The sequence below is a fragment of the Balaenoptera borealis genome, assembly GCF_965194805.1.
Source record: "Balaenoptera borealis genome assembly, chromosome: 19".
In the NCBI taxonomy this organism is placed as follows: domain Eukaryota; kingdom Metazoa; phylum Chordata; class Mammalia; order Artiodactyla; family Balaenopteridae; genus Balaenoptera; species Balaenoptera borealis.
The window spans coordinates 54,163,949-54,185,989 of NC_138878.1; the positions used below are offsets into that span (position 1 = coordinate 54,163,949).

Consider the following 22,041-nt stretch of genomic DNA (forward strand, 5'->3'; position numbering starts at 1 on the left):
TTCTCTGAGCAATTGGTCCTCAGTTCCTTGCATCCCTAGAGATGAGAGGGCTGAAGATATGTTCTCAATTTACCCAATTCTTACTCTTATCATCCCTGCTCCCGCGACCCTCTCTTCATGTATTTATTCAGGAAACTAATTCCACCCATCCAGGGAACTTTGTGCTCCCCACAACCCTGATGATGCAGAAATACACATCTTGGAGAGAATTGAAAACCTTTGTAACTTACGTTGTCATGTGGAATATTTACCAGCCCATGAGGCACAGGCACTGCCAGAAGGACATAGGCCAGGGATGGAGCAAGACGTTAGAAGGACCCTTTTCAATCTGAAATGAACCCTTTCATTTCAAGATTGGGGGAAACTGGGGAAGGGCAGGTGTCCCAGGTTTTGAATAGGTCATTTTGGAAGGTGGTTGGTGCAGCAGCTGTTTACCAACAGATGAATCTGTAAAACTCTAAGACTGATACATTCTCTTTGCATTTTAACATTTCTGAATTGGGGATGCCTTTTTTTCAACCAATGGCATCTTCAGTTCGGTGAAATACAGTAACATTACCTACCTCATAAATAGTAGTTTTTAAGGCCAAAGAGGAGATAGTCCTGAGAGACCTGACAGGGACCACCTTCTTTAGGAGGACTTGAAAAGAAGGTTTGTGATTGAGGCCTTTAACACAGAGATGTGGGTCAACGGTGTAGGGGTTTGGGCAGGGAAATGATAAGAGATGAAGCACAGGGTTCATTGTTGTTCCTGAAGGGTCCAGTTTAAAGTTGATGCAGTTTGAGTAATGACCATGTATGTGGAACTCTGAGTCAGCTTTACCAGCTCTCTGTCATCAGGGTGTAGTGTGGCCCAATGGACTGTTACAAGTCACAAGTAAGGAGCTGATCTCCTTGACCTGAAATTTGGGGATTCCTTGGACGGGTTCCCAGAGGTCCTTGAACTCTAAGAAGTTGTATGTATGGAGTTGCATATTGGGGGCTAGGTGTATTTTTCTAGGGATCAGATTTAAAAAATTTGACTTAATTCCCAGAGAAATAACCCGTGTCGTAGCTCAGGCTGGTATAATAAAATACCATAAACTGGGTGGCTTACAAAAACATTTCTCACAGTTCTGGAGGTTGGAAGTAACATCAGGGTGCTAGCTAGCCTGGTTGAGTTCTGGTGAGAACCATCTTCCAGGTTACAGACTGGCAGCTTCTCCTTGTATTTTCATGTGGCCCAAAGAGGGCGCTGTGTTCCCTTCATCGCCTTCATCCCATTTATGAGGTCTCTATCCTGATGACCTAATAATCTCCCAAAGGTCCCACCTCCAAATACCATCATATTGAGGGTTAGATTTCAACATAAGAATTTTGGGAAGACGTAAACATTCAGTCCATAACAACTCCCAAAGTGTCAAGAACCCCTGGACTAGAATCCCAAGACTATAAGAACTGGCAAGGGTGTTTGCAATAATCTTGCCCTAAATCAGTGCCCTACAATGAATGCATTGCTGAGTAATTTATGGTTTGTGCATATCACAGAACTTTGTATAACCATAAATCATATTTAATTATTCAACAGTTAGTTACACTTGAATATAGACTGGGTATTAGACGATGTTAAGGACTTACTGTTAATTTTTTTAGGTGTGGTGCCATTATATTAGGTGTCATTCTTTAGAGATGTAACCTGAACTATTTAGAGCTGAAATGTCATCACATCTAATTTAAAGTAGTTAGCAAAATATACATAAATCAAATATGGCACTCTGTAAACAACCAGTAAGCATAGGTGATGAGTATATGCTTGTTTATTGCTCTCCTTTGTATATTTGAAAAATTTCATAATAAAAATGTTTTTAAAAAGCATAGGTAGATTTTTTTTAAAAAAAGACTATTTTAGAGAAATTTGAGGTTCATAGGAAAATAAAGAGGAAGGTACAGAGGTTTGCCATATATGTCTTGCCCCCACACATGCATAGCCTCCCCCATTATAAACATCACCCACCAGGGTGGTACATTTGTTAGTTGATAAACCTACACAGACAATCATAATCACCCAAAGTCCATAGTTGACCTTAGGGTTCACTCTGTGTTGTACAGTACATTTATCCATCATTATAGTATCATACAGAGTATTTTCCCTACCCTAAAAATCCTCTATGATCCACCTATTCATCCCTTCCTCAACCCTTATCCCTGGAAACCACTGATCTTTTTACTGTCTCCATAGTTTTGCCTTTTCCAGAATATCATATGGTTGGAAGCATACAGATGTGGCTTTTTTTAGATTGGCTTCCTTCACTTCTGTGCATTTAAATTTTCCCCCATGTCTTTTCATGGCATGATAGCTCATTTCTTTTTAGCACTGAATAGTATTCCATTGTCTGAATGTACCACAGTTTATCTATTCACCTACTGAAGGACATCTTGGTTCCTTCCACATTTTGGCAATTGTGAATAAAGTTGCTGTAAACATCCACTGAATGTACCACATTGTCTGGTACATTGTCTGAATGTACCACAGTTTATCTATTCACCTACTGAAGGACATTGTCTGAATGTACCACAGTTTATCTATTCACCTACGGAAGGACATCTTGGTTGCTTCCAAATTTTGGCAATTGTGAATGAAGTTGCTGTAAACATCCACGTGCACATTTTTTGTGTGGACATACATTTTCAACTCATTTGGGTAAATATCAAGGAGTGATTGCTGGGTCAGTGGTAAGAGCACGTGTAGTTTTGTAAGAGACTGCCAAACTGTCTTCCAAAGTGGCTGTTCCATTTTGCATTCCCACCAGCAATGTATGAGAGCTCCTGTTGTTCTTCATCCTTGTCAGCGTTTGGTATTGTCAGTGTTCTAGATTTTTAGCTATCCTAATAGGTGTGTAGTGGTTTCTCATTGTTTTAATTTGCATTTCCCTGATGACATATGATATAGAGCATCTTTTCATATGCTTATTTACTATCTGTATATCTTTTTTGGTGAAGTGTCTGTTCAGATCTTTTGCCTATTTTTAAAATCAGGTTGTTTTCTTATTGTTGAGTTTTAAGAGTTCTTTGTATATTTTGGATAACTCCTTTATCAGATACATTTTTTGCAAATATTTTCTCCTAGTGTGCAGCTTGTCTTCTCATTCTTTTGACATAAATATTTTTCCTGTTTTTTGAAATAATCACTTATAGAAAATAAATAAATAGTATCATTAGGGAGAATATTAGATAATAGACACAGTGATGAACCAGAATACTCCAGAAATTAAATTGTATTTAAATAGTATTTATGGAGAAAAATATAATATTTTTAAAGATCTTATAAAATAAATATATGTACTGTATTTATTTATTTTAATTTTTGTCTATGTGGTCTTTCCCTAGTTGCAGCAGGCGGGGGCTACTCTTTGTTGCAGCGCGTGGGCTTCTCATTGTGGTGGCTTCTCTTGTTGCGGAGCACGGACTCTAGGCACGCGGGCTTCAGCAGTTGCATTGCATGGGCTCAGTAGCTGTGGCTCACGGGCTCCAGAGCACAGGCTCAGTAGTTGTGGCACATGGGCTTAGTTGCTCCATGGCATGTGATATCTTCCCAGACCAGGGTTTGAACCCGTGTCCCCTGCACTGGCAGGCAGATTCCCAACCACTGCGCCACCAGGGAAGTCCCCTATAGGTCCTGTAAAACAGTGTTGCCCACCATCCAGTTCTACCAGGATTAAGTCATTGGCTAATGACTGGAAGGAATTCAGGACAAAAGACAGGATAAGGTACCAGCCCTGCAGTCTTTGGGGATCTTCTCTGGTCCCCAGACAGGCCATCAAAATGTTGACCTAAAACAGACTGCCAGATGTTTCTCCAGATGGGTTTATTCGGGATCAGCAGCGAATTGCAGTTTGGGTCTGCAACCATGTTGAGCCTTGTGCAAGACTGCCCCCCATGGCTAGGGAAGGAGAACACTTTTATAGAGGGGAAAAGGAAGTTGGGAGGGCTACAGTAGACAAAGCTAGGCAAGAAGAGTCTTTCTTCCTGTTGGGCTCTATCATTGCAGGGTGTGAGCGCTCCCCCTTCTGGTCTCCTGACTCGATTTAATTGAGGTTTCTGTCATTAATTTTTGACATGTTGAACCCATGAACACAAGCCCCACTGGCCACCAGAGCCAGGCTATCAAGGGATGTATTCTCTGGGCGACAGCCACAAAAGCTGGGGCACCTGATGTGTGCACCAGTTTTTTGTCGGAGATACCTGCGATCTGGGGTGGGGCAGGGGAAGAGCATGAAGATGGCAGCCACCAGCCTTGATATTAGCTGCAAGCCTCCCTGGTCTCTGGAAACGATTGTATTTGGCCCCAGATGTGTGTTTAATTAGAAGCCTAGCCCTGAGGCCACAGCTATGAAGATAAGCTAATAGGCCTCTTTCACAGAAAGACTGGGCATTTCAGTCAGCTACCTCTCCATTTTGCCCCAGGTTGGGAGGAGCAGGGTGTAGCTTGTTATGAACATTTTCTCCGTTTGCTACAGTCCTATACAACCTGTGAATATAAGCCCTGCTGGCCACCAGAGCCAGGTAATCAAGGGGCATCCCCTGGGCAGCAGCCACAAAATCTGGGACTCCAGATGTGTGCACAAGCTCCTTTCTGGGAGATACCAGCAACATGGAGTGAGGCAGAGGGATAGTGCAAAGTTGGTACCTGCCAGCCTTTCTGATCTTTGGAGAGTATTTCAGTAGACCTCTAGATGTGTGTTAAGTTAGAAGCCTGCCCCTCAGGCTGAAGCTTTAAGATAAGCAAATAGGCCTCTTTCACAGAAAGCCTGGGGGTGTGTTTCATGCTGCTACCTCTGTGCTCTTTCTTGTAAGAGCAGCCAGGTAAGAACTGTTTCTGTTACGGAACCAAACTTGGGTCTGCTTGCCTGCGTGCAGTGAAGCCAATCTGCTGACACTGGGTTGTGCTGAAGGAAAGTGCAGCATTTATTGCAGGGCGCCAAGCAAGGAGTCCAGGGCAGCTAGTGCTTAAAAGACCTGAACTCCCTGAGGGCTTTCAGGGAAAGGTTTATAAAGACAGGGTGAGGTTTCTTTAATATTGAGCTGCATGAGCTGTTTATATATTTTGGAGATTAATCCTTTGTCCAGTTGATTCGTTTGCAAATATTTTCTCCCATTCTGAGGGTTGTCTTTTCGTCTTGTTTATGGTTTCCTTTGCTGTGCAAAAGCTTTGAAGTTTCATTAGGTCCCATTTGTTTATTTTTGTTTTTATTTCCATTACTCTAGGAGGTGGATCAAAAAAGATCTTGCTGTGATTTATGTCAGAGTGTTCTTCCTATGTTTTCCTCTAAGAGTTTTATAGTGTCCAGTCTTATATTTAGGTCTCCAATCCATTTTGAGTTTATTTTTGTGTATGGTGTTAGGGAGTATTCTAATTTCATTCTTTTACATGTAGCTGTCCAGTTTTCCCAGCATCACTTATTGAAGAGACTGTCTTTTCTCCATTGTATATCTTTGCCTCCTTTGTCATAGATTAGTTGACCATAGGTGCGTGGGTTTATCTCTGGGCTTTCAATCTTGTTCCATTGATCTATGTTTCTGTTTTTGTGCCAGTACCATATTGTCTTGATTACTGTAGCTTTGTAGTATAGTCTGAAGTCAGGGAGTCTGATTCCTCCAGCTCCGTTTTTTTCCCTCAAGACTGCTTTGGCTATTCGGGGTCTTTTGTGTCTCCATACAAATTTTAAGATGATTTGTTCTAGTTTCATAAAAAATGCCATTGGTAATTTGATAGGGATTGCACTGAATCTGTAGATTGCTTTGGGTAGTATAGTCATTTTCACAATGTTGATTCTTCCAATCCAAGAACATGGTATATCTCTCCATCTGTTGGTATCATCTTTAATGTCTTTCATCAGGGAGAAAGGGAGAAGCTCAGAGTTGTGAGTTTCCTCCCAATTGTAGGTTGCCGTGCCAAGGGTGGGGTTTATGGTGAGATTGCCTCTCAGCCTCTCCCTACCTGTTTGGTTTTTTAAATTTTTATTTATTTATTTATGTATTTAACATCTTTAGTGGAGTATAATTGCTTTACAATGGTGTGTTAGTTTCTGCTTTATAACAAAGTGAATCAGCTATACATATACACATATCCCCTTATCTCTTCCCTCTTGTGTCTCCCTCCCTCCCACCCTCCCTATCCCACCCCTCTATCTCCTACCTGTTTTGATGGGGGTTTTTTCCTTGTTTACCCAATACATGGGAGTTCCTCAACTAATTTTTGGATTTCTTTCAGAGGGAATTGTTCTGTATGTAGCTGTAGATTCATTGTGTCTGCGGGAGGAGGTGATGAGTTCAGGATTCTTCTATGTTGCCATCTCAAACTAGATCCTCATTCCGCCCTTTTCTTGAGGAATAATGCATGTCCAAATTCAGATAGCTCTATTGACCCGTCTGTCCGGTGAAATCTTAGAAGTAAAACAGACTTCATTCTATCCTATTTTCTCTGTCCCCCTTTAGTCCCAGCTGGCACTTTTTCTGCTGCTATAATTCCATCTCTCTTCCTGGCTTCAGCTGAGATGGCTGATTAAACGCATTGGTAATCTCTTTATGGAGTGACTGTCCAGCCACACTCTTGGTGTTCTCTCCAGAGCATATTTTCTCATTTTTTGCAACGTGGATAGGTTGAGAATTTTCCAAATCTTCAAGATCTGGTTCGTTTTTGCTTAAAAGTTCCTTCAATTTATCTTCCTCTCCTCCCTCATTTTATAATAAACATTAAGAAGAAACCAGGCTGCACCTTCAACACTTTGCTTAGAAATCTCCTTAGCTAAATCCAAAGTTGTCACTAATTTCCACAAAACACTAGAACACAGTTCTGCCAAGTTCTTTGTCACTTTCTAACAAGGATCACTTTTCTTCCAGTTTCCAAGAGCATGTTCATAATTTCCATCTGTGAGCTCACCAGAATCACCTTTAACATCTGTATTTCTACGAACAGTCCCATTAATGCAATCTAGGCTTTTTTCTTTTCTAAATTTATTTATTTATTTATTTATTTTTGGCTGCTTTGGGTCTTCATTGCTGTGCATGGGCTTTCTCTAGTTGTGGTGAGCAAGGGCTACCCTTCGTTGCCGTGCGCGGGCTTCTCATTGTCATGGCTTCTCTTTGTTGCAGAGCATGGGCCCTAGGTGCGCGGGCTTCAGTAGTTGTGGCACATGGGCTCAGTTGTGGCTTGTGGGCTGTAGAGCGCAGGCTCAGTAGTTGTGGTGCACGGGCTTAGTTGCTCCTCAGCATGTGGGATCTTCACACACCAGGGCTCAAACCCATATTGCCTGCATTGGCAGGCGGATTCTTAACCTCTGTGCCATCAGGGAAGTCCGTAGGCTTTTTCATACATACACCTCAGAACTCTTTCAGCCTCTACCCATCACCTAGTTCCAAAGCCATAACCACTTTTTTTTTTTTTTTGGCATTTGTTACAGCAGCATTCCTACCTCATGGTCCCAAAATCTATCCACAACAGTCACTTTCCAGCTTAAATCTATTATTGTTTCCCTTTATCCAGTGGAAAATACCTGATCTTTTCTGCATGAAATACTTCATCATCTGGCCTCTGATTACCTAAAGTAATCTCTCTGGACTCCATATGATTTTCTTGCAGTCTGCATAATCCCCACTCATTCTGCCACTTCTGTGATACTACACATGAGGTTTCCTTTACCTAAAATTAAAATATCTGTTACTGTATTCCCAGTTTTTATGGGGTTTATTTAATCTGTCTATATTTATTCAGGGAAGGCTTCATGCCCTCCCCAGGGCTATGTCATGTACTTTCTTCTGCTCTCCCAAAGCCTTCTGTTGTCTTTAAAACATTTACCAGAGTGACTTTTTCCATTTAAAATAACTTCTTTGAAATTATACATGCTGTTTGTAACATATTAAAAAAATACACAGATGTAACTTTTATTACAATTATTTTAATGTAATTTTTACATAACTTTCTTTTATCCCTATCTGTAATCCGTTCAAACTCACCTTGTCCTTAAGTTTGTCTCCTTGTGAAAAAATGAAAGACAAATGTTATTGGTTTTTGTTGCTTTTTTTTAATTTTTAAAATTTTATTTATTTTTGGCTGTGTTGGGTCTAGTTGCAGCGAGCGGGGGCTACTCTTCGTTGTGGTGCACGGGCTTCTCATTGTGGTGGCTTCTCTTGTTGCACAGCATGGGCCGTAGGGTGCATGGGCTTCAGTAGTCGTGGCTCACGGGCTCTAGAGCGCAGGCTCAGTAGTTGTGGTGCAGGGGCTTAGTTGCTCCACGGCATGTGGGATCTTCCCAGACCAGGGATCAAACATGTGTCCCCTGCATCCGCAGGCAGATTCTTAACCACTGTGCCACCAGGGAAGTCCCATTTTTTGTTGCTTTTATTTTTAATTTACATAAGCAATATGGTACAATAAACTTTTTAAAACTTTTTTCACTCAGCAAAACCATGTCTAGTTCTTTTGTTTGTACTGCTCCATAATATTCCACCTGATTTTATTTGGCCATTCCCTGAGTGAGCGATACTAGATTGCCTCTAATTCCTCCAACAAACTCCACCCCTCCAACAGCATAACAAACAAGACTATGATTAAAATTCTTATACATATCTTACAGAAATGTGAAATTTTCTCTGGGGTATATACCCCAGAGAATGAGATTGGTGTATCATAGGGTTCACTTATACTTAATTTGACCAAGAACTGCCAGGTCACTCTCCACTATGACTGTATATTCCTGGTAGTATTGTATAAGAGTTCCTCTTTCACCACACCACTACCAACACTTGGCATTATCCAGCTTTCTAATTTTCACAGTCAGCTATGTATAAATTGGTATCTTGTCTAAATTTTGTTTACCTGACTATTGAAAAGTTTGAACATTGTTTCTTTGACTTGTTAAATATTTGGTTTTCCCAGTCTGTAAAATGACTTCATATCTTTTTCTTGGAGGTATCTACTTTTTTCTTTTTGATTTGTATAGTTTAGTAGCATATTCTAGTCGATAGTCTAGATGATAGTTACATGTTAGTGCTAGATGTTGCAAATATCTTCTTTCAGCCTATCATTTTTTTTTCTGGTAACTTTGGGGTCCTTTGCTTAATAAACATTAATTTTGGTATAGTGTAAGGCATCTTTGAAATTCTTTTTTACCTATAATTTGTGCTTCCTTGGATTTTGTTTTAAGGTCTCCCCAACTGAAGTCACAAATATATTCTACAGGATTTTTCTCCCATTTATCTTTCACAATTAGGTTTTTATTCCACCTAGAATCCTTATTTGTATAGGACTTATGGTCAGAACCCACTTATATTTTTCTCATGTAATAAGCTACTTTCCTAATATAATTTTCTAATAGTTTATCATTTCTTTACTACTAAAGAGTGTATATATATGTGTGTATTTCTCTATTTACTTCCATTGGTCTATGGGAAAGTTAACAACTAGAGGGAAGCATCCACACAAAATTGCTCTCACTTCTGACACCAATTCCAAGTCTGAGGGGTTCCCAAAACTACCTTAAGTTGTCTTTTTTTTAAAAATTCATTTTATTTTTAATTTCTTTAGTTTTGGCTGCATTGGGTCTTTGTTGCTGCATGCGGGCTTCCTCTAGTTGCAGTGAGTGGGGGCTACTCTTCATTGCGGTGCACATGCTTCTCATTGTGGTGGCTTCTCTTGTTGCGGAGCATGGGCTCTAGGTACATGGGCTCAGTACTTGTGACTCACAGGCTCTAGAGCACAGGCTCAGTAGTTGTGGCGCACGGGCTTAGTTGCTCTGTGGCATGTGTGATCTTCCCACACCAGTGTTTGAAAACGTGTCCCCTGCATTGGCAGGCAGATTCTTAACCACTGCACCACCAGGGAAGTCCTTAAGTAGATTTTAGAATAAGATTATAAGGTAGCTCAAAAAATCCCACTGGGATTTTATTTGGAATCTCATTGAATTTATATATAAATTTGGAGAAATTTGATATTTTTGATATTTTTATTTTGCTAAGTCATCTGATCCAAGAACATGGAATATCTTTACATTTATTCAAAACTTCCCCTTTAAGAGTTTAAAGGTTTTTCCATAGTGGTCTTGTGTGTTCTGTGTTAATTCTTAAATATTCATTGCTAGTGTGGAGAAATTTTATTGTTTCTAATAAAATGATCTTGAATCTAGCAGACTAGCCAAACTCTCATAGTTGTCCAAAAGTTTATATGTTCACTTGGTTGGATTTTCTAAGTAAATGAATCTTAACGTCCTCAAATATTGAGTTTTATTCCTTCCTTTTCAGTCCTCACACATCTTATTTTTGTCATCTTAGATCATTGTTTAGGAATTCCAGTAATATGTTAAACAATGCAAGTGGTACCAGTCATTCTTTTCCTGTAACCTATGTTTAAAAGGATTGACTAGTTTCTTCATTATGAACTACATTTTGCCATGGGATTTTGCTGTGTATGTTACATATAATTAAGAAAGGTCCCATTTAGTCCTACTTTATTGGAGGTTTTTTTCACCCCAATGACTAGTCCTTGAATTCAATCAAATTACGTTTCTGTACCATTCGCATTCCAAGGAACATCACTGAGGGAGCACCTTTTTCTCTTTATTCCTTTTCACTTCTGAGTTTCTTGTATCTCTGTCTTTAATGAAGGGCTTTTCCTCCTACTGATACAAGTGGGATACTCCCAAATCCCTGCCCTTCCCGTGCAGGAGATGGGAGACCTATCCTTGACAGCTCTTCTCTGTCATTTGCTTGCTCTGGAAACTTGACTCTTTTGTAATCAATGGGATATTTATGGTGGATTAAAAATGGGCCACAAATCGTTCAACGTTTTCCCATTGTGGGGAGATACCTGATTCCTCACTTCTTGAATCTAGGATGATCTTAGTGGTTAGCTTGACCAATTGAATATGACAGACGTAATGCCTGTGGCTTCTAAGGCTAGGTCATAAGAAGCTGGTGCTTCTGCCTAGTTATCTTGGAATACTCACTCTTGGGATGCTCCATATTGGAACCCAGCCACCATACTGTGAGAAGTTGAAGCCACACAGAGGCCGTATATAGATGTTCCTGGCAACTGCCTCAGGTGAGCTCCTAGTCAACAGCCAGTGAGCCAAAGTGGATGTCCCAAATTAGATGAAAGACATGAAACTACACCTCCAAGAAGCTTAATGAACTCCAAGCAAGGTAAACTCAGATCCCCACTGAGATGCAGTATACTAAAATTCTCAAAAAACAAAGAGAAAAGTCTTGAAAGCAGCCAAGATAGAGACTTGTCACAAACAAGGGATCCTTAGTAAGATTAGCAGCTGATTTCTCATCAGAAACCATGGGGGTCAGAAGGCAGTGGGATGAAACATTTAAAATGCTGGGGTGGGTGGAACAAAAAACAACCAACACTGTCAACCAGGGATTCTATATTGGCAAACCACTCCTTCAAAAATGAAGGAAAAATTAACATATTTCCAGATAAACAAATGCTAAGAGAGCTCATGTCTACTAGACCTGCACTGCAAGAAATGCTAAAGGGAGTTCTTAAGGCTGAAACAAAATGACATGAGACAGTAACTCAAAGCAATACAAAGAAATAATCATCATTGACAAAGGTAATATATAGATGTATACATTAAAGCTATCACCATTGTTTTTCAGGTTTGTAACTCTCTTTTTGTTTCCTATATGACTAAAAAGACAAATGCATACAACAATAATTATAAGTCTATGACAATGGGCACATGATGTATAAAGATGTAATTCGTGAAATTACAACATAAAAGTTTGGGATGGAGCTGGATAGCAGCAGAGTTAATGTGTTGTTAAACTAAGTTGGTATCAATTCACACTAGATTGGTATAAATTTAGGGCATTAACTATTAATTCCCAAATTGCAACCAATAAATTACCTTAAAAACATACTGAAAAAGAAAGGGGGAATAAGAATTACATTGGAAAAGGCATTATTAGAAGAACTGAACAAAAATCATATAAGACATATAGAAAACACATAGCAAAACAGAAGAACTATGTTATCAGTAATCACTTTAAATATAGATAAACTTACAAATTAAAAAACAAAGGAAGCAGTATGGATTTTTTGATAACTTGATGCAACTGTATGCTGCTCACAAGTGATTCATTTTATACCCAAGTCACAAACAGGCTCAAAGATAAATGATGGGAAAAGATATTCTAAGCAAATGAATAGCAACCAAAAGAGATCTGGAAGGAGGGTCAAGATGGCAGAGTAGTAGGATGTGGAGCTCACCTCCTCCCACAAACACATCAAGAATACATCTACATGTGGAACAGTTGTCACAGAAAACTAACTGGAAACGCAAAAGATATCCTATACAACCAAAGCGGCAAGAAAGATCAACATGTAACTGGGTAGGATGGGGAAAAAAAGGCATCAGGTCAGGACTGGCACCCTGGGAGGAATTTGTAAGGAAGAGAAGAAGGTCCACACGGGTAGACCCTTGCCCTGGAAAGGGAGCATATTATATTGACTTACAATCTGGGCATCCCAGTCCTAGGGTCCTGAACAGAGGAGACAAGTCACCTTGCCTACTGGGAAATCTACTGAGACAGACAGGAGGATTGAAGAAGCTTAGACTCTCCTCTCGAGGAGTGTGTGTGTTCTGGCTCACTAACAATCCATGCAGAGAGAGACTTGCAGTAGTGGGTGCTGCCTTGCCACGCTTCCCAATCTGAAGGGGCGAATACCTTGGACCTGCTCACTCCTCACCATGGCCTGGCATGAGGTCAGGGCAAAGATTCAGTCTAACTATGCAGAGATAGATCAGGGTGCCTAGGACGTGATCCAGGCAGAACCATGGAGACCATTGTCATTGCATGCACAGGGGAGCAGCAGGGCTAGCTGGGCAGACATTGCAATGTGCAGACCAGGTGGTGCCACAGGAGTGGCTAAGCACTGAATCCTGGGCAGAAAGGCCCTGGGTGAGGACTCAATCTAGCTATAAAGAGGCAGCCAGAAGGGCCTGGGGCGTGATCCAGGGGGGGCTACGGAACCCATTATCGGTGTGTAGAAGGAAGTGGCAGCTCTAGTGGCAGAGCCTATTGTAAGTATGCACATGGTGGCAGCAGGTCCAACTGCATCAGACACTGTCAGCACACTCACTGGGCATTGCCACAAGAATGCACAGCAGCTAAGTGCTGAAACTGAGGCAAACTGGCCCTGGGCGAGAGTACCCAGCAATTCATTTCCCAGTGAGCGTGCCCCGGCTCTGCTGACTACACACTGCACCTAGTGCCAGATCTGGGGCAGACAGATCCTGGGAGAAGTCTGCTACAGAGTCAAACCAGATCCCAGGCAGCAACACAGCCACCTCAATTCCTGCAGCCACAACACCCTGACACCTAGCCCCAGTCTACTGCACACCACAGCCTTGCACTACATCTGGGATGAACAAAACAGGAAGAGACACGACCATGGGCTGCTTGTGAGCAGATGCCTACTCAGGCAGTGCATGCATAGGTTCTCTGTGACCACACAGGCCTCACCTGGTTTAGCAATCACTTCCTTTGGGGCAGGACATGAACTCAAGGGCAATGGAACCTGATTGAACTTGACCTCGGGGCTTCTACTGTAACAACTGGAGAGCAGACCCAGCCCTGGAGAGGGTGATGACAGCCACAGGGTAAAGAGGAAGCCCCTCCTCACATCCAGAACAGGCTCAAGGCACCACAATGCAAATCACACCCCCTATCAAGGGGATAATGGTCACCACACTCTGAGGAAACACATGGCTGGCATCCATGCCAAAAACAGCCCTCACACCAAAAATATTGGACACACAGCCTACACAGGGATGCTCTCACATAAAAACAGCTCTTCAAGAGCACGGTGGATAACTGTTTCTTCTAAATTCATAGAACAGAGAAAGTTAAGTGAAGTGAAAGAGCAGAGGGATTAATCCTAGTTAAAAGAATAAGAGAAATCCCCTGAAAAAACAAATAATGGAACAGACCTTAACAGTCTACTAGACCCTGAGTTCAAAATGGAGGTAATAAAAATGCTAAAGGAATTAAGAAAGATTATCAATAAAAATTCAAATCACTGTAATAAGGAACTAAAAACTATAAAGATGAATCAATCAAAAATAGACAATTCAATTGCTGAGATAAAAAACAATCTAGAAGCAATGAATAGCAGACTAAATGACACAGAAGAACGAATAAGTGATCTGGAAGATAAAATAATGGAAATCACCCAATCCAGAACAGCAGACAGAAAGATACATTTAAAAAAATTAAAGTAACATACAGGATTTATGGGGTAATATAAAACCTGCCAACCTATGCATAATAGGGGTTCCAGAAAGAGAAGGGAGAGAAAAGGGAATTGAAAATGTATCTGAAGAAATTATGGCTGAAAACTTCCCAAACCTAAAGAAGGAAACAGATATCCAGGTACAGGAAGCACAGAGGGTCCCAAACAAGATAACCCAAACAGACCAACACCAAGACATATAATTAAAATTCCAAAAGTTAAAGAGAGGATTCTAAAGGCAGCAAGAGAAAAACAGTTACAAGGGAACCCCCATAGGCAATCAGCTGATTTCTCTGTAGAAATTTTGCAGGTCAGAAAGGCCTTCCATGATATATTCAAAGTTCTGAAAGAAAAAAACCCACAATCTAGGATACTCTACCCAGCAAGATTATCATTTAGAATAGAAGGAGAGAGAAAGAATTTCTTAGACAAGCAAAAACTAAAAGAATTCAGCAATACTAAACCTACCCTGTAAGACATATTGAAGGGTCTTCTCTAAATAGACTAAAAGCAAGAATATATAGGAAAGGGAAAATCACAATAAGAAAGGCAAATATATAAAAGGATTGAAGACCACTTAAATGAGCCAGTAGATTTTAAAAGTCAGAAAATTTTGTAAAAGCAATTATAACTACAAGTAACAGCAAAAGGATAAACATAAATATGTAAAGTAGGACATTAAAATCACAAAATGTGGGGGAGGGGAGTTTAAAATGTAGATATTTTAGAATGTGAACTTGTATGACTATCAATTTAACACAAGTAGATATAGTTATGGGCCAACATACTTGAGCGCCACAGTTACCACAAACCAAAAACATACAGTAGGGACTTCCCTGATGGCACAGTGGTTAAGAATCTGCCTGCCAATGAAGGGGACACAGGTCGATCCCTGATCCGGGAGTATCCCACATGCCATGGAGCAACTAAGCCCATACACCACAACTACTGAGCCTGCGCTCTAGAGCCCACGAACCACAACTACTGAGCCCATGTGCCTAGAGCCTGTGCTCCACAAAAAATAAGCCACCGCAATGAGAAGCCTGTGCACCACAATGAAGAGTAGCCCCTGCTCGCCACAACTAGAGAAAGCCCGTGTGCAGCAATGAAGACCCAACACAGCCATATATTAATTAATTAATTAATTTTAAAAGTTCATTTTTTTTTTTGGATACTTCTTTATTTCTTTATTTATTTATGGCTGTGTTGGGTCTTAGTTTCTGTGCAAGGGCTTTCTCTAGTTGTGGCAAGCGGGGGCCACTCTTCATCGCAGTGCGCGGGCCTCTCACTATCGCGGCCTCTTTTGTTGCGGAGCACAGGCTCCAGACATGCAGGCTCAGTAATTGCGGCTCACGGGCCCAGTTGCTCCGCAGCATGTGGGATCTTCCCAGACCAGGGCTCGAACCCGTGTCCCCTGCATTGGCAGGCAGACTCTCAACCACTGCGCCACCAGGGAAGCCCCCAAAAGTTCATTATTATTGTCTATCATCCATCCATCTATTCACTCACTCACCATCACTCTATCCATCCATGTATTCATACATCCTCCCTCCCTCCCTCCCTCCCTTAAAAAAAATCAATAAGGCAACAGAGGTCCTAAATGATATAATAGACCAGTTGGACTTAACAGATACCTGTAGGACATTCCATCCAAAAACAGCAGAATACATGTTCTTTTCAAGTGCACTTGGAACATTCTCTAGGATAGACCACATACTAGGTCACAAAATAAGCCTCAACAAATTTAAGAGGATAGAAATTATTTCAAGCACCTTTTCTGACCACAACAGTATGAAACTAGAAATCAACCACAGAAAGAAAAACAGGAAAATAATGAACTGATGGAGACTAAACAACATGCTACTAAAAAAACTAATGGGTCAACAACGAAATCAAAATACCTTCAGAGAAATGAAAATGAAAATACAACCTTACACAATTTATGGGATATAGCAAAAGCAGTTATAAGAAGGAAGTTCATAGAGATACAGGCCTTCCTCAAGAAACAAAAAAGTCTCAAACAACCTACCTACCACTAAAAGAATTAGAAGAGTCAACAAAACCCAAAGTCAGTAGAAGGAAGGAAATAATAAAAATTAGAGAGGAAATAAATAAAATGGAGATCAACAAAAATAGAAAAGATCAATAAAACCAGGAGCTGTTTTTTTTTTAAAGATAAAATTAACAAACCTCTAGGCAGGCTCACCAAGAACAAAATAGAGAGGACATCAATAAACAAAATAGGAAATGAAAGAGGAGAAATAAATGATATCATAGGAATACAAAAAACCATAAGAGAATACTATGAACAGTCATATGCCAACAAATTGGGCATGATAGAAGAAATGGACAAGTTTCTAGAAACATAGAGCCTGCCAAAACCGAGTCAAGAAGAAACAGATAATTTGAATAGACTGATGACTAGAAGTGAAATAATATCTAGAATTTAAAAAAAAAAACCCAAAAACAAAACAAAACCAACCTCCCTCTAAACAAAGGTCCAGGGCCAGGTGGCTTCACTGAGGAATTCTACCAAACATACAAAGAAGAACTTATACCTATCCTTCTCAAACTCTTCCAAAAGACTGAAGAGGAGGGAACACTCCCAAATTCATTTTATGAAGCCACCATCACCCTGATACTAAAACCAGACAAAGACACTACAAAAAAGAAAATTACAGGCCAATATCTTTGATACAGATGCAGAAATACTCAACAAAACATTAGCAAACCAAATCTAACAATACATAAGAAGGATCATACACCATGATCAAGTTGGATCATTCTAGGATGGTTCAACATACGCAAATCAATCAATGTTATACACCACATTAACAAAAGGAAAGACATAAACCACATGATCATCTTAATAGATGCAGAAAATGCATTTGACAAAATTCAACGTACATTCATGATAAAAAAATATCTCTCACCAACGTGGGTATAGAGTGAAAATACTTCAACATGATGAAAAACCATTTATGACAAACCCACAAGCAACATAATACTCAACAGTAAAAAGTGAAAGCCTTCCTGCTAAATTCAGGAACAAGACAAAGATGCCCACTCTCCCCACTTCTATTCAACATAGTATTCGAACTCATAGCCACAGCAATCAGACAAGAAAAAGAAATAAAAGATATCCAAATTGGAAGAGAAGAGGTAAAATTGTCACTATTTGCAGATGACATGATACTCTGTATACAGAACCCTAAAGACTCCACACCAAAACTATTATAACTAATAAATGAATTTAGCAAGGTAGCAGGATACAAGATTAATATACAGAAATTTGTTGCATTTCTTTACACTAACAGTGAAATATCAGAGTATGTAAAAAAAAAAAATCCCATTTAAAATGGCATCAAAAAGAAATACCTAGGAATAAACAACCAAGGAGGTTAGAGACCTATATGCTGAAAACTATAAAACTGAAGGAAAACTGAAAATGATTCAAAGAAATGGAAAGATACCCCATGCTCTTGGATTGGAAGAATTAATATTGTTAAAATGGTCATACTGGGCCTTCCCTGGTGGCACAGTGGTTAAGAATCCACCTGCCAATGCAGGGGACACGGGTTCGAGCCCTGGTTCGGGAAGATACCACATGCCACGGAGCAACTAAGCCTGTGTGCCACAACTACTGAGCCTGCACACCTAGAGCCCGTGCTCCACAACAAGAGAAGCCACCACGTTGAGAAGCCCGTGCACTGCAATGAAGAGTAGCCCTCACTCTCCGCAACTAGAGAAAGCCCGTGCCCAGCAACAAAGACCCAACTCAGCCAAAAATTGTTGGGAACCAGCTGCAAGCTGACACAGTTCTTGCAGCTTAAAGCATGGCAAAGTCCTGCTTAATCCTTGACAGGACCTGAAAGAGTTATTAGAGAAGATATGAGTCTTGGCCCGTGAGGCTGCTTGCGGTTTCTATAAGTATAGTTTGTCCTTGGCATGCTTCGGTAGTCACAGTCTGTTCTCACGCATGTTTATATCCTGGTTCACAGAATGTTTTGTACTATAACTTCAACACTAAGGAAATACTGTCTGATGATTCAGTTTGGTGATTTTAACAAAAACATGTATTGTCTACTGCAATATATAAAAAGAGGTTTGACGAGAAATAAAGTGTGTGTGTTTATACACCACCCTCCTGACCCTGTCTCTTCTTAATCCCCTCACCTGCTCTCAGGACTTGTTCCTCAGTCTTACAGCGACTGACAAGTGGCGCCCGAACAGGGACCTGAGTACTTGGGCTGTTGAGAGGGAACCTGGAAATATTTCGCGCACAGACATATACAGGGTAAGTTGGATTGTACTGGGGGATATTTTAGATGTAGCCTTTCTTTCTGTTTTGTTCTCATCAGGAGTAAAAATGGGGCAAACTGGATCTAAGGAACGACAACTTTTCGTTCAGCTACTATATGTTATCCACTCGGGGCGTTAAGGTTACGCATAAACAGCTTGATCGTTTTCTTCATTTGGTGCAGGAAATTTGTCCATGGTTCCCAGAGGGAGGAACTGTTAATATTCAAACATGGGAAAAAATAGGTCAACAATTGAAAACTTTCTATTCCCTTCATGGACCTTCTAAGGTTCCTGTGGATACTTTTTCATTTTGGAATTTGATAAGAGATTGTCTTGACCCAACTCATGAGATTCAGAAATTATTCAAAGCAGTGTCTTTACACCGCTTCCCTTCTGCTCCTCAGTTACAAAATTTGCCTGAGGAACCTGTTTCTCCTACTGTGCCTCCCTTGTTGGCGACCATGCCATCTTCAGAGTCCCTGGAGGATGATGATGAACTATCCCCAGAGGATGAGACTGAATTGGAAGAAGAGGCTGCACGATATCACAATCCTGATTTTGATGATGGCATTTTTGCAGCTCTTAAGAATGTGCCTGCTGAATCTGAAAACTTTCCTATATTAGATAAAACTTCATTTACTGCTTTAGCCCAAGCTTTAACTTGGGTAAAACATTTTCATGATGTTACTCAAGATGCTTCCCTAGCCCCTATTGCGCATTCTTCTGGCTCTTCCTTGCCAGCGAAAGCTCCTGATGAGTCCCCTTCAGTAAATCAGGGGTCTATTTCTGTTTCTTCTACTTCCTCTCTGCCTGTGAGTCTTTCTTCTCCACTCCAAACTGCTTTATTTCAAGCTTCTAAGCAGGGGGAAGATATATCTTCTTTGGGGTTTGAAAACAAAGAAGGGGGAATATACCACAACCCTGCACAATTTATTGCGACGTTCTTTATATACTTTAAATTTTTTGAACGTAGATAAGCAAGGACAGACAGCTGCAGAAAGATTTTGGCATCCTCGTGCCTTGCCTTTTGCTGAAGTCCGTTGGCGGGATCCTCTGACTAATCAATGGAATGGTCCAGATCCTGTACTAATATGGGGACGAGGGCATGTTTGTGTGTTTCCTAGGGACCCTAAGGATCCTCGTTGGATACCTGAGCACCTCGTGAGAGTCTATGGATCCGGACCAGATGGTGAATTCCCTCCCCTGCAATATGGATCCGGACCGGATGGTGAACTCTCTCCCCTGCCATATGAAGAGAACGCGGCTCAACGACACTCCCAATCCTCCCAAGAAACCAGCTCTCCAAGCTCGTCAGTGTCGTCTCTCCTGCGCCACATGGAAGGCCAACCCTCCAACATGGGGCAATTGAAATGACTGACCCAGAAGGCGGAGGAGATGTTGATGCAGCAGCAAGTGACTAAGTCCCCACAAACGTTGTTTGTGGCTATGTTGGCTATTATCTCTTGTCAGGTAGTTTTGGGTAATACTGATGCTTATCGGGCATATGTCCCTGATCCTCCATTACTTCGCCCTGTAGAATGAAATGATCCCTCAATTCCTGTTTATGTTAACGATACTTCCCTTTTTGGCTATCCAAGCAGTGATTTTATTACCCCTCTCACTGTAACTCGTTTTTCATATACTGCCTTTTCTTTGCGTGCCCCTATCTGTTTTTCCATTCCTGCATTTTAGTATAACCAACACGAACGATACCGGCATGGATGTCTTTCGGTAGGACCCAGGCCTTCTTATACATATCAGTTCCAGTATCGGGATGAAACGTGGTCTCGCAGGAATGGATTTTGAATATTATGAGGCTCTCCACTCCTTATTTTAAGGCTACAGAGGATCCTCCTAAGGACTTGCCTCCCTGCACTCAACAATATTGTCCCCCTTTTCTAACCCCTCAGAACCTTTATGGTCATATCCTCCGTGGCATCGATGCCGATATTCTACACCAGTGTGGCATCGAATTAATTCCTCATACTACTGAAGCTGTTTTGGACTGGTCTTTTCCTCAACCTTTTGCTGAACTTCTTATTAATAAGATTGACTCTCCAGGGGGATGGGTGGAGGGTGTCCTCTCCACCAATTTAGGAAATGTACAAAATAATATTTGGAAGTTGATGGCTGCTGTGGGACCTGTTGTCCTTTCACATCAACAACATCCTGTTAGGAACTTAACCGCTTTTGTTATGGCTTGTGTTCCATCACCCTATGCTATTCTTACTGGTTCTGTCTACGTTTTTCAAAAAGAAGGGTTTTATGACATACGTTGTGATAATTGTAATTTGACAAATTGTATAACCACAGGGGAATCAAACCGGGGATTTCTTCTTTTTCATCAGCCTCCCTTTGTTATGCTCCCTGTAAATGTTACAGGTCCTTGGTATTCTAATTCAGGTTTGCAGGTCATGCATGAACTTTCCCTTCTTTTACAACGGCCTAAGCGATTTTTGGGGCTACTTATAGTTGGAATTACAGTGCTCGTTGCAGTCATTGCTTCTGTAGCTGCTTCCACTACTGTGCTGACTCAAAGTATTCACACTGCCACATTTGTGAATAATTTAGCTGCTAATGTCTCTAATGCTTTGGGAACTCAAGAAACTATTGATAGAAAATTAGAAAGTCATGTTAATGCGTTGGAAGTTGTTCTTATTCTTGGAGACCAATTAGCTGCTCTAAAAACTGCCTTTTCTATGCATTGTCATGCAGAATTTTCTGCAGTCTGTGTAACCTCTAAGCCATGTAACGATTCGCAGTGGCCTTGGCCTCAGATTAAGAATCATTTATTGGGAATTTGATCTCATTCCAATCTATCCCTTGATATTACTCGCTTACATGAGGATATCACAAATATCCAGCATGCAGCTCCCCTAGATGTAAATCCAGTGGAAATTGCTCGAGACATATTTACCCAGATTACACGTACTTTTGCCCTGAGTTCTCTTATTAACCTCCTTTATCCTATAATTAATTGTTATTGGTATTTTAATATTATTGTGTATTTGTTGTTTTCCAGTCCTCCTGCGAACTGGCTTACGAGCAATTGCAGAACTCCGAGCTGGACTCTACCACCTCACATTAAAAAATAAGGAAAGGGGACATGTCGGGAACCAGCTGCAAGCTGACACAGCTCTTGCAGCTTAAAGCATGGCAAAGTCCTGCTTAATCCTTGACAGGACCTTAAAGAGTTATTAGAGAAGATGAGTCTTGGCCCATGAGGTTGCTTGCGGTTTCTATAAGTATAGTTTGTCCTTGGCATGCTTCAGTAGTCACAGTCTGTTCTCAAGCATGTTTATATCCTGGTTCGCAGAATGTTTTGTACTATAATTTCAACACTAAGGAAATACTGTCTGATGATTCAGTTTGGCGATTTTAACAATAACATGTATTGTCTACTGCAATATATAAAAAGAGGTTTGACGAGAAATGAAGTGTGTGTTTTTATACACCACCCT

At 40.7% G+C, this 22,041-nt stretch overlaps 1 protein-coding gene across 1 annotated transcript in view; it reads left to right on the forward strand.

Annotated features, from left to right (window-relative positions):
• The window catches only part of LOC309616625 (endogenous retrovirus group K member 7 Env polyprotein-like), a 33,891-nt gene extending 11,878 nt beyond the window's left edge, over window positions 1-22,013 (forward strand). The window contains exons 2-3 of the mRNA XM_082367433.1: window positions 18,465-18,575; window positions 19,705-22,013. Coding sequence (XP_082223559.1) covers window positions 20,392-21,384 — 993 coding nt within the window. The 5' untranslated portion in view covers window positions 18,465-18,575; window positions 19,705-20,391 and the 3' untranslated portion in view covers window positions 21,385-22,013. The remainder of the gene's footprint in view (window positions 1-18,464; window positions 18,576-19,704) is intronic.
• The last annotated feature ends 28 nt before the right edge of the window (window positions 22,014-22,041 follow it).